The sequence below is a fragment of the Lotus japonicus genome, chromosome 4 (genome assembly GCF_012489685.1).
Source record: "Lotus japonicus ecotype B-129 chromosome 4, LjGifu_v1.2".
Classification (NCBI taxonomy): Eukaryota; Viridiplantae; Streptophyta; class Magnoliopsida; order Fabales; family Fabaceae; genus Lotus; species Lotus japonicus.
In genome coordinates this window covers 10834744-10851603 of record NC_080044.1, presented here as the reverse complement: position 1 = coordinate 10851603, position 16860 = coordinate 10834744, and the positions used below count along the sequence as shown (strand labels likewise).

The window sequence follows — 16860 nt, the reverse complement described above, 5'->3', positions numbered from 1 at the left end:
TATTTTTTTTTTCTTATCGTAGTCGATTTGTGTAAAACTTATATGGTGCTATTGAAATCTACAATGACAACCCGTACATTCGTATATGGCAGGAAACGAACCATACCCAGCCTTAAGATTTCATGCTCAAGTCAGGACCGCTGTATCGTGAAGATCAGAGTTAATGAATGGATAATGAATCAATGATACTCACATATATAATTTAATATCTTATACATATTCACATGTATGGCAAATTATATTCTATTGGGAATTGAATGAGTTGAGCATAAGGATTGTCAACAAAATTTCCCAAGTCACTCCCTATGTGAAATATGAGAGAAACAACTATCATTATCACCAATTAAATGTTCCCAATCTCGTCACCTCCTCACAAACAAAACTGAGTCACATAGTAATATAGTATGTCAATTCCGATGGTGAGAGAATTGCTACAAGGTTCTGATGGCAGTCTGATTAGTACATATGCACGAGGGCAATCAGCTTCCTCCTTTGTAACCTGCAGCATTTTCTCATTAATATGGACTAAGGATCTTCATGAGAAGATTGTTGAGTGTGTGAATAGCGTTGGGGCCTTGGGGGTGCTGATAGTAAGTAACTTGCTAAATTTTTTCAAATAGAAAAACTTCTATATATTTTTACACCCGTTAGTTCTCTGTTGAATGTTTGGTATACAGGCAAGACCAAAAGCCATATTGAAGATGATGCTACCATGCAATGAATTTCCCTTAGTCCTACCCACATCATGAGCCAAAGGCTGAAGCCTAACAATTTAACCCACACTAGCCAATTTCAAAATACTCGAGTTCAAATGAAAATTAATTGATCACTTAAATAATAAGTTAGGCTACTTATACACCTCGGCCGGATCATATAAATTAACCCATTTTCATAATATAAAAATAACAGCGGGAAAAAAACATTGATAATTCTAACATAATGTACACAAGGGTGTAAATCAATTCATTTATAAGAATTATTTTTTTTATTTTGCTGATAATATTTTAACATGATGATAGGATCTGGTAATCTCTATCAAGGTTAATACGACTAGGTTAGAGAGAGTCGGGGAAAACGTTAAATTGGAATGATATCCATTATTGAAAAATGATACAATTTATAGAAAGAATTAAGGAAATAATACTATACTAATTAGGAACATATTTGAACCAAATATCTATATTAAAAAGAAAATAATAACAATTAATTGAATCAAATTGTCTCTATAAAAAAACTAGATATTGTCAAAAAATAAAATAATGCAATCAAATAATCTAAGATGTAATTCTAAAATACTAGAACGTTCAAATTTTTTTTCTAAAATACTAGACATGATTCTAAATTAACTAGATATAATATCTATAAAGACTAAAGAAAGAGTCTTCATTCATTTGAGCAAGGTGAGCCAAGATCATGTTTGGGGTTAGACTCTACTCCTTCATGTGCGTCCTTACTCATCTGCGCCTTGTGACCTGTAAAAGGAACATCTGATTATACCCCCTTTCGTAACCTTGTTCAATGATATGTCCTAGCTCTTATTAAATACACTTAATTATTTGATGAAAAATTAAAATTTCTTAATTAATAACCTTAAGGTAAAATTTATTCAATAATAAAAATATGTTTTCGGAAGTCAGTATAATATTTTTTGTGATAAAACCAATTTACTGGAAAAGCTGAGAACATGAATGTGAATAAAATATTTTGACTTCAAAATTCAAATAATGTAAAGATGGCTCACCTGGTGGAGGAGGAGGAGGAGGAGGAGGTGGAGGAGGAGGAGGAGAAGGAAGAGGAGGAGGAGGAGGAGGAGGATTGAAGGGATCATGTCCAGGATTGGGCCCTGTAGGTGGGTAATCCTCTATTTCGTATAGGATCTTTCTGTTCCCTGCTTAAAAGTTTTATTCAACCAAAAAATTACTATCAAATAAATGCTTCCACCTAATTAATTAATAATCTGTTTAAATTGACAACATTAGATGCAGTATAACGCATAGAAGGCACAATAGTATATAGGATAAAATGTAAAATGGTCATATCCTGTTTCTCCTTTATCCTCTGTTTTTCTTCAATCTTTCAGAATTATAATATAATTATAAATTAAGAATGCTTTATCAATTAAAAATATATTTAAAAAATTATAGGTGCATTTAGAAAATTTTAAAAGCACTTAAAAATCTCAAATAAAATTATCTTATTATTTTTCTAAAAAAAAAATAAAAATAAAAATTTTATTCTAAAAGTAATATCATAAACTTAAAAGAAAACCAATATAGATTACATAGATTATACTAAAAAAAACTAAGCATACGTTCTAACGAGTTATTTTTCCAGAGTAAAACAATCACTTAGCTCCCTGAAATATAGTAGATGCGGTGATTTTTATCTTTCTACTAAGAAAATAGGTAAAATGATCCTTAACGAATGAAAAAAAAGTTATTTACTTGAGGTGTGTGTTTGTTTAAATGTTGAGTGAATGTAAATAGACATTTTTAATCTAACTCCTCACATCCGTTGCATTTTTTGCCTCAGAATATATGTGAATGGACTTTGAGGAGAGAGCCAAGAGAAAACCAAAATCAATTTTTTTATCTGTGATGAATTATATTGATCATTATTTTACATATTTTTATTTCTTTGATACTAAGTTGATCGACCATTTAAAAAACAAATTTATATCCTCTCTTTATTTAATTTTAAAAAGAAAGGAAAAAACTGAGCACAGAAGGCATATTATATTACCTTTGTCCATGTTGATAGCAAAAGACATGACAGCACAGGAAAGCAAAAGGAAGAGCACGCATTGCGGAACTAGCGAAGCCATCTCTCTCAATATCGATTTTGTTGTACAAAGAAAATAAGAGCACCACAAGCTTTTTATAGAAATAATGTAGAGGTAAAAATTGTTAGGGATTATGCTTTCATTTATTTTTAATACGTTAGCAATGCATCAGCGAGTGGATTTCCAAGTTGGTCTTGATATGATCGGAATATAGGGTAAACCGTAAACCGGTAAAGAGAGTTGGATAAGGGTATGGTAAGAATGTAAGATAAAAATGAGATAACGTTTTTTGCTCATATCATGTATTTGAGGTGGTCTGGATAATGATATAAATAAAAATTAAATGTGCGTTCATTGTCAATGTAAATTGTCTGCACAGTCATCAATTGAATTTCGTCACGTTAAAAATATATTTTTCTTTTAGTTAAAATTTAAAACAAAAGTTATTATTTATTTTATGTAGCATGTTGTAATGACACTGTTTCACACAAACGTAGGTACTAGGTATCCATTAAACTCTATAAACAATGATAAATGAATGAATTATTTATTGAAGAAAAAGTACATAATATTTTCTAAGATTAATTAATTTTTTTAAAAAAGTAATTAATCTATGAAAATTATTCTTTTTATTTTTGAAAATGGGTCTATGTTGGGCTGGTCTATCCAAAATTCCAAGAGTAAGTTATAAAACAAGAAGACTAGCTCCTAGCAAACAAAGACCCACACGACGGTTGAGATTAATACTTTTTTTTTTTTGAAACATGAGATTAATACTTAAGAATAATATTTTTATCTAGCTTGAAATGATTATTGTTTAAACAACATTATAGTCCATCATGAACCAAAGATTATTGACCGTTGGTATATCATAAAAGAATGACCAGTGCATCCTGACAAGTGTTTCTCATGTAGGCTTAAAGTCCCTATATGGGTTTAGGATTACTTACAAGCCACCCCTTGTAAGTTCATCACTCACACTCACAGGCAAGTGTTATTTTCAGTTTTTAAGTTATAATCCAAGTAGCATTCTTGTTTGCTTGTGTGAGGTATTTCATAAACAATTTCACCAGGAAGAAACCCCCCACATCTGTTGATATATCAAGTTGACATGGCCTTTATCTTGCCACATAAATTAAGTGACAAAACCACAGCTACTGATCCACAATTACACAACAAAAGAACAAAGAGGGAGAGATCAAACTATGATGTAAGATAATAAGAATAATAATAACAATAATGATGATGACTTATTCTGTATCCTGTACAATACAATCAAGGTACACTACACTTTGTTTTTACTTATCCTAGCAGTCGATTTGTGTAAGCTTATATGGGGCTTGTTAAATCTACAATGACAACCCTTACACTTACACTCGTACACACACGGCAGGTAGCGAGCTATGCCCAGCCTTCAGATATAGGAGTAACACTCAAGTCAGTACCGCTGTACCAGGAAGAATTCACTACTGGACAATGATAGTTACACAAATAATTTCTCATACATATTCACATGCGTGACAAATTCTATTTGGAATGAGTTGAGCATATAGGGATTGTCAACAAAAATTTCCAAGTCACCCCTATGTGAAATATGAGAGAAACCATATTTACAACTATCATTATCCCTAATTAAATGTTCTAATCCTCACAAACAAAACTGAGTCACATAGTATGCAAACCCGATGGTGAGAGAAGTGCTACAAGGTTGTGATGGCAGTCTGGTTAGTGCATATGCAAGAGCAATCAGCTTCCTCCTTTGTAACCAGCCTTTTCTCACGATTAATCATCAATTTAATCAAGGGTAGTTTTCTCGAGACTTGGCGCCAAATCTCATTAACCGTCCCATCTGGTTCTTCATATTCAAAGTATCTCTTCACCTGAAATCAGATAAAATAATTCTAAGGCCGTGATGTAACAAAAGGAGTTCAAACAGAAGTAAAAACTAGAATGTCGCCTTCAATTCTATTTCTCAAATAGGAATCATTAACTACAAAAAGTCAATTAAAAATATAGAAAAAGATGAAGTAAAGCAAGTCAATCCTAGCTATTAAAATTGGAGCTGCTCACTTGAATCTAGCATAATTTCTACTTGTACAGCCAGGTACAACAGAATGCAAGGATTCAAGGGTGTCCATGATTGAGGAGAGAAGTAATGAGAATATACTACTTTAAATGCCAAAGTTCACTAGTAAGATTATGAATGTATGCTTCACAAATCATGAAAATGCTAAACACCATCAGTCCCTCTTGGCATAGAGATTATAACAAAGACTTAATGCTATGCTATTTATTTAGGGACTAGAAGATCGGAGGGGAGTGTGGAAAAAGGATTCTAGTCTGTCACAAAAGAGACGCACTCTAATCAAACTTCACATATTAGCACAACCGAAAACCAATGAGAAACTAACAAACTCTTACTCATGAAAAACAATTCTTGATTACTTTAGTTTAAAGACTACAATAACCCCTACCTTCCCAACAATATAACACTGCACTGACAATAAGTAGCCATGTCAACCAGTTTCGACGAAATATCTAATAGATTATGTACTTCCTAAGATATTAAAATTCAATTGGTTGAGTGGAACGCAATAGTAGTAATAACTAATAAGATCATAGATTCTATCGCAAAAATGAATTATGCCAGTAGTACAAACCTCTTTAATTTCTTTTTGATATTCCAAGATTCTATCTGGTGTTATGGCTCTCAAAATTGACACCAAATATCCTGGCTTTATAGCAGCAGAAGTTTCAACAAATACAGCAATCCTTCGATAGTCTATGGTATCCTCAAAAGGCAACTCAATATTATCGCTGACAATCACCGGAATGCACAAGCTAACTATAGCATCAAACAGACGGCAGGCTGATGGAGTATCTCCTGCAGGATGTAAACAGAATTTTGATGTATGCATTCCTTGTGAAGCTGCCCTCCGACTCTCTCTCGATTGTGCCCCATGTTTTATTACAACATCCTCTTCTTGTTCTAGAATTTGAAAGAGTATATCACGAATTTTCCCTCCCTGCAAAGAAGGTGAGGATATAATGATGATTGATGAATGAGTGTAACAAGAAGGCCACATGTAGAAATGAAATATTTGAGCCATAGGCAATGGTTTAGTTAATTAAGCATATACAGAGAACACTCCACCAACAAAGTATGATACACAGACTTGAAATTTTAACCAAGAATCCAATGATGAAACTGACTATAGAACAAAGTGATACTACACATGATGACCAGCATCTAGTATGCTGCCCAAGTAAAGAATATATACCCGTACAAGGAGTATATTGTTAAAACAAAGGACACTTATAGGCAAGGACACAGAAGGGCAACGATGCATACATTTAATTACAAAGTTAATAATTCATACCTTCTTATGTAACAGATGAATTAAAAAGTCTGGTTTTGCCGGCAGACAGCAAAGAAATTTTAATGCCTAGAGAGGAATAAACATAAATAGATACCATAAACCATGTAAAAAAGATCTCTAGAGCCTAGAGAGGACGCTCTATGGTAGTTCCCTATATTATTTAAGTTGCATTGGATGTATCATTTTTCAGTTTGCTTCTTACAAGTAAATTCATAGGTAATAGAAGTTTTCAAAAGCTCAGAATATGGTCTTCCATCCTGATATGCGGGGTTGCACACAGCTATAGATAAAATTTATTGACCTTTCACTAACATTTTGATAGCAGCTACACTAGTTTTTTTCCTCTCAATCCATGCAGAACAAGTATCAAATCACAATTACTTGGAAGACTTCCATTCCCTTTAATAAAACATAACAATCCATAAAAACTAGTCTGAAATGCAAATATGGCATCTAATTACCAAAATTAACACAACATGCTATGATCAATATACCAAACAGAACAGAATAGAAATCGCTACCTCTTTGCGGTACCGATTGCCCATGAAAAACAACAAGGTGTTGCGATTATCGACACCGACGTCACCCTCATAGGTTCTGATACGGTGCGAGTAAGGCACCACCACATCCTTCACCAGAGACCCCTGGTCAGGTCTCACCCGCCCGAAATCCGACACGAGCAGCACACAGTTCTTAACCTGATCGATAACCCGGTACATTGCATTCGGATCCGAGGCCACAATCACATGGTCCCTCCCATTGCTCCTCTTCCAATACTCCTGCCTCTCCAGCCACTCCACCAACGCCTCCTGATTCTCCTCGTCGCTGTAAACCGGCTTCTCCGCACCGGAACCCGAACCAGCAGGCCGGGCCGGGTTCACGATCAAGCTCAGCGATGAGAAGAACGGCACGAAGAACAAATCCGCATCGTCAGGATCCAGAACCCTAACCGCCGGGGAACCGGCGCGCTTCGATTCAGGTCGGGAGAGATCGGAGAAGAGATACCACTCCGCCATGTGCTGGTGGCCGGGGTACTTGAGCGACGCCATATCGTTCTCATCGACACCGGCGCGTGTGCCACGCGCGAGGGAGTGGTGGTAGATAACCCCGTGGGTGAACCTGCGAGGGAGATCGTAGAGGTAGACTTTGACAGCGGGAGGTTTGGGGGGGCTGCCGGCGAGGAGGACGGAGGAAGAGAAGGCGGTGGTGTCGAAGGCGGCGGAGGAATCGGCGGTGTGGAAGAAGGCGTTGAAAAGCGCGTAGAGGATGAGGATGAGGAAGAAGGTGGCTAGGGTTTGTTTGAGAAGGGGTTTGCGAGTCATGGAGGAAAACAGTGTTTGGGTGGTGATGGAAAATCGAGAGACAAAACTGGGTTTGGGTTTTCTGCTCTTGGCTTTGTTTGTTGTTGTGCCTTCTTCGTTGTTCATGCTCTTTGGGTACGGCATCTTCAGAATTCAAAGCTTAGGCACATTGCGAAGTATGTATGTATGGCATGGATGAAGCAAATTCAATTGTGTTGTATGTCAATGAGCTATGAACGCAAGATGGGGGAAAATGAAGGATGATGAATGATGATTATGATGTATGAACTTCGATTTGGAGACAAGTAATCTAAGGGAGTTGGGTTTGACATCCCACCTATGGGGCTTGGCACCCCACTTTATCAAATACGGAATTTAAAATTCTGTATTCTCCCTATTGAATACGGAACTTAAAATTCCGTACTGTATTTAAGCATGCGTGTCACATTTTCAACCACTCATTATATACTAAAATAGATACGGAATTTTATTTTCCGTATTGATACGGAACTTTAAATTCCGTATTTAATAAAGTGGGGTGCAAAGCCTAAGGGGTGGGGCACCAAACTCAATTCCCGTAATCTAACATCTACCGATCATTATGTGTTATTGTAAAGATTAAATTAAATACGGACAATTTCTTTGGTATTCCATTAAAAGTGAAGAATTTCATATTTTTTTAATTATGCTTTTTCCGTAATAAATGTTTTAAAATTTACAAATTAGTCTTTTAAAATAGCCAAAATTACTTTGAATTGTAGTGAGGAAACCTCTTTAGAGCTGGTGGTTTGTTGGCTTCTTTTTGGTCGGATTATGGATTTTTCGAGTTGATTCTTTAGAGGTTTTCTTGTTAGATGCGTTGATCGTCCCCTCATTGGTCTTTTGGTAGTGGTTGATATGGGCTATGGGATCGAGTTGTTTTCCTTTTTAGGGCTAGTTGTATAGTTTGCTCATAAGGCATGTTTTTTTAGAGTTTTTGTTCCGTTTGCTTTATTTAATTGTTGTGTCCCTGACGAACGCACTGTCGTGGGTGCGTATCAAAGTATTTCTGCTTTGAATGTTGTACAAGGTGTTGAACACCAGGATCGATTTCACGAGGACTGATGAAGTATTAATTGAGATTAGAGTATAACAAAAGCAAATAAAAAGACGGGTTTGGTTGATTATCAAGTAGGGAAATAAAAGATTGAATTATCAGATAAAATAAAATTTTAGCCCACGGATTATAACATTCAAGTGCAACAAACCTTCATTGATCATAAAAGATTAATTCAACCTTTCAACAAGCCTCTGAGTTGAATCCAACCTTACAATCGTGAGATGGAACCCTGATTCTCCACTGAACAATCGTTCAGAATATGATTCGTTCAAGTTAAGAAGCTTGGCGATCGCCACTTCAAAGTACAAGAACTATCTATGCCCACGGAATCCTCAAAGTTAACAACCGATCGGCGTTAGAGATCTACGTTCTTAAAGAACGAATTCACGATCGCTTCATCGTCTCATCATCAGTTAAAGAATCATCTAACTGAGTCAACTCGCTTGGTTAATAACAATTAAAACAGAATATTACTTGAATCCAAAATAATATTCAAAGCAAGAATTAAAAAACATAAATCAACTTGAATAAAAAGAAGAAATTTATTAAGAACTGAACCTCAAGTTTGCAAACACAAGAATATTAAAAATCCTAAGACTAACTAAGAAATTTAGTAACTCATACTAGAAAAGAGGGAGAGATGAGGTTCGATCCTAACAAAAGCCTCAACTAGCCTATTTATACTAATAAATAAACTTGTCCATCAAGTAACAATCCATGTTATCTAAATCTCTCCTAAATCTTTTCTAAATATTCACAAAATCGGGTCCAAGAGAAGAGTAAGCTGCTGAAGACTCAGGCGTTCGAAGGACCCACAATAAGGCTGAATCTTCAATTAAGATAAACATAAGAGTTGTAGCCCTTTAAATCAGCTTTGCGATCCTTCAAGCGGATCCTAATTCGGAGTTTTTTAGCCCAAGATATGATCATTTAAGTGCAGACTATTCCAGACTCGCAAGATTAGCGACAGAAACTTTGTAAGGGAATTATAACCGAGTATAGAATTATAGCCCAAGATAATCTAAGGGAATATTCAAATTATCTTTCCAACTACATATTACACGCCTCATTCGGATCACTCTAACTCCATATTCAACCTGTTCTAGAAAAACAAGCACAGAAACTAAAAGTATAGAATTAAGCACATTTCTATGAATAATCCAAATCAACACTAATAGTCAAAACATGACTAAGACATAACAATTAAGCACAAAGATGTATATAATGAAGCTTAGAAAGACACACATAATGTGCATCAATTATGCGCTTATCAAATTCCCCCCCCCCCCCCCACTTAGCTTTTTGCACTCCCGGGCAAAACTTAAATTCAAAGAAGAATCAGAAAATCATTCTTGATAACAAGTACTTCCTAAAACATAAAAACTCAGCACACACTAATCTTTGAGAAGTAGAAATTCAGATTTATGAGCAAGAGAACAACCACTTCACTTTTCCACAGAGATTAGGTAAACAAGAACTCCATCACCTACATTCCAAGCCAACAAGAATTGCAAATTGTATACCAAAGTTGGATGCAAGTGTTATATTCTCTACTCTCAAGTGTTTTGGCTTGTGTTTAATCATGCCTAAGAAACTCTCATCATCTCATGAAAACATGCAACTATCATAGGCTTAACAAGATTCTAACACATCAATTAAATTGAACGAATGCACACAAAGATCAAAGGACTTTCCAAGATTGTAATGAGGCCAAGGTCAAGGAAGGATTTAAGAAAGATATTCAGAGTTAAAACCTTAGGAAAAATAAGAGCAATGGGAAAATAATTCAAATTAAACTTACTCATAACCCCAAGAATTAGCACATTCTTCCTTTTCACAACTCCTTTTTTACAACTTTCACTTCCTTTTTTTTTCTTTTGCAATGGGTACCTTCCTTCACTTTGTAACTTCTTCTTTTCTTCTTCTTTATTTTTTCAACTTTGTCGTCATTCTTTTCATGACTTCTTTACTTTTTTTCTTTTGATAACAACAAAGAAGGTATCTTTTTTTTAGAGATTACAAAGACCATGCATTCAAATAATTCACCCCCACACTTGTTGAATACTCATTCCCAAAACAATTTCAAAGCTCTTATATTCCCTAAGGTAAGGTATCATCATTGTTTTTCACTTAGGCTTGTAATGAGCTACAAAAGAATGGAGGTATTGGGCTCAAAGGGGCTAAAACAAAGGTTAAACACATGCAAGGTCAACTTTTTAGGCCAATAGCTTATTGAAAAAAATGCCTTATCACTTCAATGTATGCACATGAACAACAATTTCAGTCAGAATCAAGTCAAGTTCTGTAGTGCATATAAACATGAGGAAATCACACAAGAAAGAAGAGAATCATGGAAAAGATATTACCATTCAAGTGTTTGGTCCAAAATCTCACAAGGTAATCTCACATGGAAAGCATATAACACAATGAATCCAACAAATTAACTCTCAATGCAAATCATGATGAACTCAAAATGCAAGCAACTTCATCCAAAAGAGACATGAATCTTAACAGAAAAGTGGTTATATTGCTCATAAACTCATCATCCCTAAAACTCATTGAAAAAGTGTGAACTATTTTATTGAATACAAAAAAATCATAGCAAATAAATTGAAATTGCAAACTATCATAACTGAGGTTCTACTACTCCTAACTAAGATTTTCACCCCCCCACTTAAATCACACATTGTCCTCAATGTAAGGCACAAATCATCAAATAATTTAGACAAGTGTAATAAAAGAGAAGTGATAGGAGAAACCAGGGATCAAGGGAGGAACTGGCAAGGCATGAAACCTCGTAATGCTATGAATAAGCTTTCACTTGGATCCGGTGGAGGCCTCGCATTAAGCGGAAGCTCATAGTCTTGAGGCACAACAGCAACAATCCACAAGTCAGGTGGCTTTTGAGGGATCTCATCTGCAACAATCTTAACAGACTCAAACTGTTTCCTAGCTCCTTTAGCATGACTCATGACAATGTTCAATTTAAGTAAAACCTTTTTTCGAGCATGTGTACCACCCGAAACAAGAGTAAATGAAAAATTAGTACATTCAACAATCAACTCTTTGTCTGGAGGCTTTGGTAGAGGTTTCACAAAATATTCCTCCATTGAGATTGACTCCTTGCAAACAACAAAGTCTCCAATAAGCACGCCTTGTTCAAAAATGTCTAGATTAATTAAAAGCGGCTTATGTGGAACAATTGCTAATTTAGATCCATATCCTACATTCTTCTTCTCAATTATAATTAAGAACCGCTATAAACAAGACCTTTTATAGCGGTTGCGCCATTTAGAACCGTTGCATACCTTTTATAATGAGAACCAATATAAAAGGGGAACTTAGTCACTATTTCTAGCAGTTATAGATGAAAAGAAATTGATTTTCTGACCAAAATGTAATAAAATTGAAGCTCGCATGCATTGCGCAACCATACTAAATCTTATCTTTTGATTGACAATGAGCATGCTAATAATGCATGCGAAATTGTATTTCATACACAACTTCAAAGTTGTTATAATAATGTAATTAGCAATGATAAGGTGAATAACTACACCATCAGTACTTCGTACAATCTGTAGGTTTAAACGAGATCACATTATTCTGGAAGTCATAGCCAATTAAGAAATTTTGTTGCGCTAGGTTCCCGAAAATGGGATAGCCTTGAGTTGGGAGGAAATCGAAGCATGCAACATCATCGTCAACTTGAACATAAGTGTTGAGAGGATTCAACTGGATATCTGCACCCATAAAATGTGCTGTGATTATAGGCACCTCAAGTTGTCTTGATGTAGTTATGTAGCAAAGCCTTGATAATTTAAAAGGATCTTCAGTACGTTCATGATTAACCACTTCTATCACTGTTGATTCAACCCTGAAGTAAACATCATTTGGCAAACGAGTTAGTGTTGTGCCAGAGTCAATTATGATATTTCCCTCTTCGCTAGATCCAAAAGAGGTGCTTCGAAACTCTACTCTATTGTTTCCCACACTAAATGCTTCTAAAGTTAAGTAATAAGAAACTTTTCCACTTCTTTGGACTAAAGGAGTTGAGACAGTCCCATATCCTGAAACCACAACATTATCCCCAAAGTTGAGTTTGCTTGAGATGTTAGGATCTAAAAATATTGGCACCAAACAATATGAGAACTTGCTACCAACTAAAGTACCCAATTGATTTCTAAGGGACAAAAGTCCATTTCCAAGGCCAACTATTCCAGAGCTTTGTCCCTGATATGTTCCAATATTGTTGTGTCCACATCCAATTACAAATCCAGGAAATGAGATGGGATAACCGTTTGTTGACTCCAATGTTAGAGTGTCTACACTAAGATCTCCTCGTGTATATGACCCATCATCATAGGTTGCAACATATTCACAAGTTTGCTTATCATCTCAATAGCAATAACTACCACTAGGAATAGATTGACATATAGACGAAGAGCAAGGAAGGTTTCTGTATGTTAGGGATTTTGAAGGATCAAATATGGGAGAGGTTTGATAGTAACAATTTTCACAAGGTATGCACTGAAACCAAATAATGCTACTACCTGTATCTAAAACCCCATAAAGCTTGAATGGTGGGGTGCCAACTGAATAACTCATAAGAAACTCACCACTATTAAAGCCGTTTGGAATTATAGTTGGGTTAATTGTGTTTGCTTGATCATAAGCTTTGTTAAAATGATAGGGACGGTTGATGGAACGACGCACAGCATTGGCGACTCTCTGAAATTGGGTTTGTGAGACATTGTAGAATGGAGATTTTAAAGAGTCACGGTGGATGAGTTCCACACTGAAGCCATTGTTTAGAGAATGAGTAAGAGCGATGATGCAATAGAGGTTGAGCAAAAGGAGTGAAAGAATAGAATAAGGTGTCATTGTTTCTATGGCAGATATGCGTTTGGGTTGAGCTTCAATTTTAACGGGCTTGCAATAGTTGTTTTTTAGAGGTTTCTGATAAGAGCAAAATGGTAAGTGGATTTGTGGAGAGTGAGATTGTAGAGAAAAATAGGAGAAATAATAGGTTGAACTGTATGTTTGTTCAAAGTTTTGTTTCAACGTATGAGAATTAGCATAAAAAGAAAAAAAAAAGTATGATTTTAATTTTCTAGATTTAGGATTTACTTTTTATTTGAGATGATATATTATTGAATCTCTGGAAAGTGAATTATATTTTTTTCTTGACGCTATTGGAAAGTCAATTAACATCCTTTAATGTTTATATATTAATATATTTTGGGGAAAATATGCAATTCATCCCTACCTATTTAATATTATATTAAATATTTTTACGGACATTGCACGAGTCATCACATTAGTTCTAGATAAAGACGGGTTGACTCCAAAATCCACCTCACCCTGACGAGAGAAATAAAGAAATAAGGGAATTGAAATAAATATAGGAAGATGAAATAAATTGAAAAAGATACTTCTAGAAGGTTATAACTCTAGGAGTATTTGTGTGTGTAGGGACGACTGGAGTGTATTTATTCGCCCAAAAGCGACACACGAATAAGGGTAATATATCATTAGGTTATATTTAATATGTCATTTTAGCTTACTTATAGTTTATCTGATCAGTTTAAAATTTATTTGACTAACTTAAAAGTTATTTAAAAATGTTTGGCAAATGAGCTTTTTTAATAAGCTGCCTGAGGTAGCTTACAGTTTAAAGCTTAAAGCTTATGGAAATTATTCTCATTTTTGTCTTTATCATTTTAATAAAAAATTTGTTATTACCCTTTGTTCTGTACTAGGGCAAGCTTACGCAAAAGAATGACAGAAAGTAAACCCTAGCAGAGCACTAAAATAGCAAAACTACCATAAAAGGAATATTCTCATTAATGCTGAAAAAGTTGGTTTCGTACAAGTGGATGACCTCCCCTTTTATAGAGGGGGTGGTCATGATATGGACCTTTCATATATTTGGGCCTGACAATCAGGGCCCAAATCCCTGTACATATAAGACAAATCCAAAGGAATCTTCCAACTGGCTTGTGGGTCCATCATCTAAGGGAGGGCAATGAAGCTCGTTGTGTCGCACTTCCCGCCATGGCTATCTTCAATGGTTTATTGTTCATTTTGGGCGGGACATAATCTTTTTTTATGTCCCGCCCAGTCCACATGCCCCCAAGACATGAGACTCGAGTAATGAGTCGAAATGTCTTCATCGTTACCTAGTAGTTCGCCTCTATTGTTTATTCGTTTATCGCCATTTTACTTTTGTTGTTACATCGCCATTTTCACGCTTCGCCACCTTTGTTGCCGTTTCAAAGATATGTCGCCTCTAATCATAACCGTCAATCACGTCTTTTCAACTGACGCACGTATCCTTGTTTTCCGGGATTTCGTCATCATTTGTTATAAATGCAATTTTCAGTTGTGCGTCTCGAGGAGTAATGTCTTTTCGCTTCCTACCTTTTCGAATTTCAAATCCCACAATCCCACGATCTTCCCCCACTCATTCTCTCTCCTCCTTTCTCTCTATAAAAACCCCTTTTCACTTTTCATTTTTCACTTTCTCAAAACTTTTGTTCTGAAAATCTTTTCACCGCAGCTTTCATTCTCTTCTTTGAACTCCGGTAAACCTTTTCTTCCTCCGGCCGTCGTCATTGCGCGGTGCTCCCCTATTGCCGACGTTCTCCTTTCTCAAATCCACAGTTCTTCCCCTGGTTAGTTTTTCTCTTTCTTGAGATTCTTCGTTTACTTCTTTTTTCTCTGACTCTGTTCATCTTCTTTCTTCTTTTTGTTTGTTCATCTTCTTTTTTCTTTTTATGAAACTGCCTTGCATGTCTTTACCAAACGCTAGCCTTTCTTCCCTAGAACTTTCTTCACCCTCCACGGAGGAGGAAGTTGTCGCCCCCTCTATAATTGAAATTCACTCCTCGCCTTCTACCCATGATGATTCCGGTCCCGCCGGATCTGTAGACTCAATTCTCTCCTCTAATGGAGATTTGTCTTCACCTGAATGGCGCTCTGACGTGCATTTAGTTGAAGATAAATGTCTGTTGCGTTCTATCTGGAGCAGCGTTGGGAGCATTAATTCGCTTCGAATATCTGCTCAAGGGTTCACGAAGATAAATCCCGCCACCTCGAATAATGAAGATCATCTGTTGAATGTCCTCCCATGTGGCGAAGATGACTGTGTTCTGTTGCGTAAAGAACCAGCCGATGAATCGCCCGATTTCTTCTTTGTTTATGGCTATTTCTTCTTAGACTTGAACATCAAACTTCCTTTCTCGCCGTTTATATGTCACGTTCTTTCTTTTCTGAATGTGGCGCCTTGCCAACTCCAGCCCAACGCCTGGGGTTTTCTCCGCTGCTTTGAAATTCTTTGTGAACACTTGAGTTTCACCCCAACCTATCCTTTGTTCTTCCTTTTCTATAAATCAGTCACCACTAAACCTACTTCTGTGAAATGGGTTCCACTTTTAGCCCGTAAGAACATGAGTCGGTTCACCGCCCTTAAAAGCCATTACAAAGTATGGCAGAAAAAATACTTTAAAGTTATGGAGTCGCCCGAAATAAAGAACTTATTCCGAGATTCCGACAATAACCCTCTCTTCCCTTTTTACTGGACAAAGAACCCTCGCCGAAAAATATCTGTTTCATACGACGCCTTGGATGAATCTGAACAAGGCGTCGCCGATTACCTCCGCACACTACCAGTAATTTCTGGTCACGACTTGATTGAGGCGTCGAAATCCGGCACTTTAAACCAATTTTTTAGTAAGTTTATAATCTTTGCACGTAACTTGTTTTTCTTTTTGTTCATGTATCTCGTCTAGTTGGTGTTTTCCATACAGCTACGATGGGAAAAAGCAAGGTTGACGCGAACCCAATCAAGATGAAGGAATACCTCGCCCAGTCTGCTGCGGCGGCGAAGAAGAGGGCCGCCGAAACTGAGCAAAAGAAGAAGAATGAAGGTACTTCGGGTTCTGACAACGTCAGGGACCCTAAACGTCAAAAAACTTCAGGTGCTGCTGGTGGTAAGCCTCTTCACCAATCGACTCTCGATCCAAAAAGTCATCCGGCTGAGAAAAAGAAGGGACATGACAATGTCCCGCCCCCTCAACAAGATTCAAGCGCGCTAATCAACCGCCCACCAACTCCATTTAACCAAGCTGGCCCTAGCTCAGCCATTGGTGGCGAGGCTCCTCCCCCCTTGCTGAACTTGTCGGATCCTCACTTCAATGGGCTTGAATTCATGACCCGTACTTTTGACAACCGGATTCACAAGGACATTTCCGGTCAAGGCCCCCCCAACATTGCTTCCGTGGCGATTCATCACGCGCT

The 16860-nt window shown here is 36.5% G+C and overlaps 2 protein-coding genes across 2 annotated transcripts; both read right to left on the bottom strand.

Annotated features, from left to right (window-relative positions):
• Window positions 1–3993: 3993 nt before the first annotated feature.
• LOC130711923 (probable arabinosyltransferase ARAD1) lies at window positions 3994–7756 on the bottom strand. The gene is made up of 3 exons (XM_057561707.1): window positions 6684–7756; window positions 5443–5808; window positions 3994–4662 (listed from the first exon to the last, which is right to left on the bottom strand). Exons 1-3 carry the CDS (start codon window positions 7605–7607, stop codon window positions 4483–4485), a joined length of 1470 nt encoding a protein of 489 aa, XP_057417690.1. The 5' UTR covers window positions 7608–7756; the 3' UTR covers window positions 3994–4482.
• A 4364-nt stretch (window positions 7757–12120) lies between these two features.
• Window positions 12121–13443, bottom strand: LOC130712277 (aspartic proteinase CDR1-like). Its single transcript, XM_057562110.1, has 2 exons — window positions 12972–13443; window positions 12121–12896 (listed from the first exon to the last, which is right to left on the bottom strand). The coding sequence occupies exons 1-2, from the start codon at window positions 13441–13443 to the stop codon at window positions 12121–12123; spliced, it is 1248 nt and encodes a 415-aa protein (XP_057418093.1).
• Window positions 13444–16860: the final 3417 nt, after the last annotated feature.

Coding starts and splice junctions, on each gene's coding strand:
- LOC130711923 (XM_057561707.1), bottom strand. CDS start 7,607: ATGCCGTACCCAAAGAGCATGAACAACGAAGAAGGCACAACAACAAAC. Junction 5,809..6,683: donor GCAATCGGTACCGCAAAGAG/GTAGCGATTTCT, acceptor CCTTCTTTGCAG/GGAGGGAAAATTCGTGATAT. Junction 4,663..5,442: donor ATCAAAAAGAAATTAAAGAG/GTTTGTACTACT, acceptor ATCTGATTTCAG/GTGAAGAGATACTTTGAATA.
- LOC130712277 (XM_057562110.1), bottom strand. CDS start 13,443: ATGACACCTTATTCTATTCTTTCACTCCTTTTGCTCAACCTCTATTGC. Junction 12,897..12,971: donor TCAATCTATTCCTAGTGGTA/GTTATTGCTATT, acceptor ATACACGAGGAG/ATCTTAGTGTAGACACTCTA.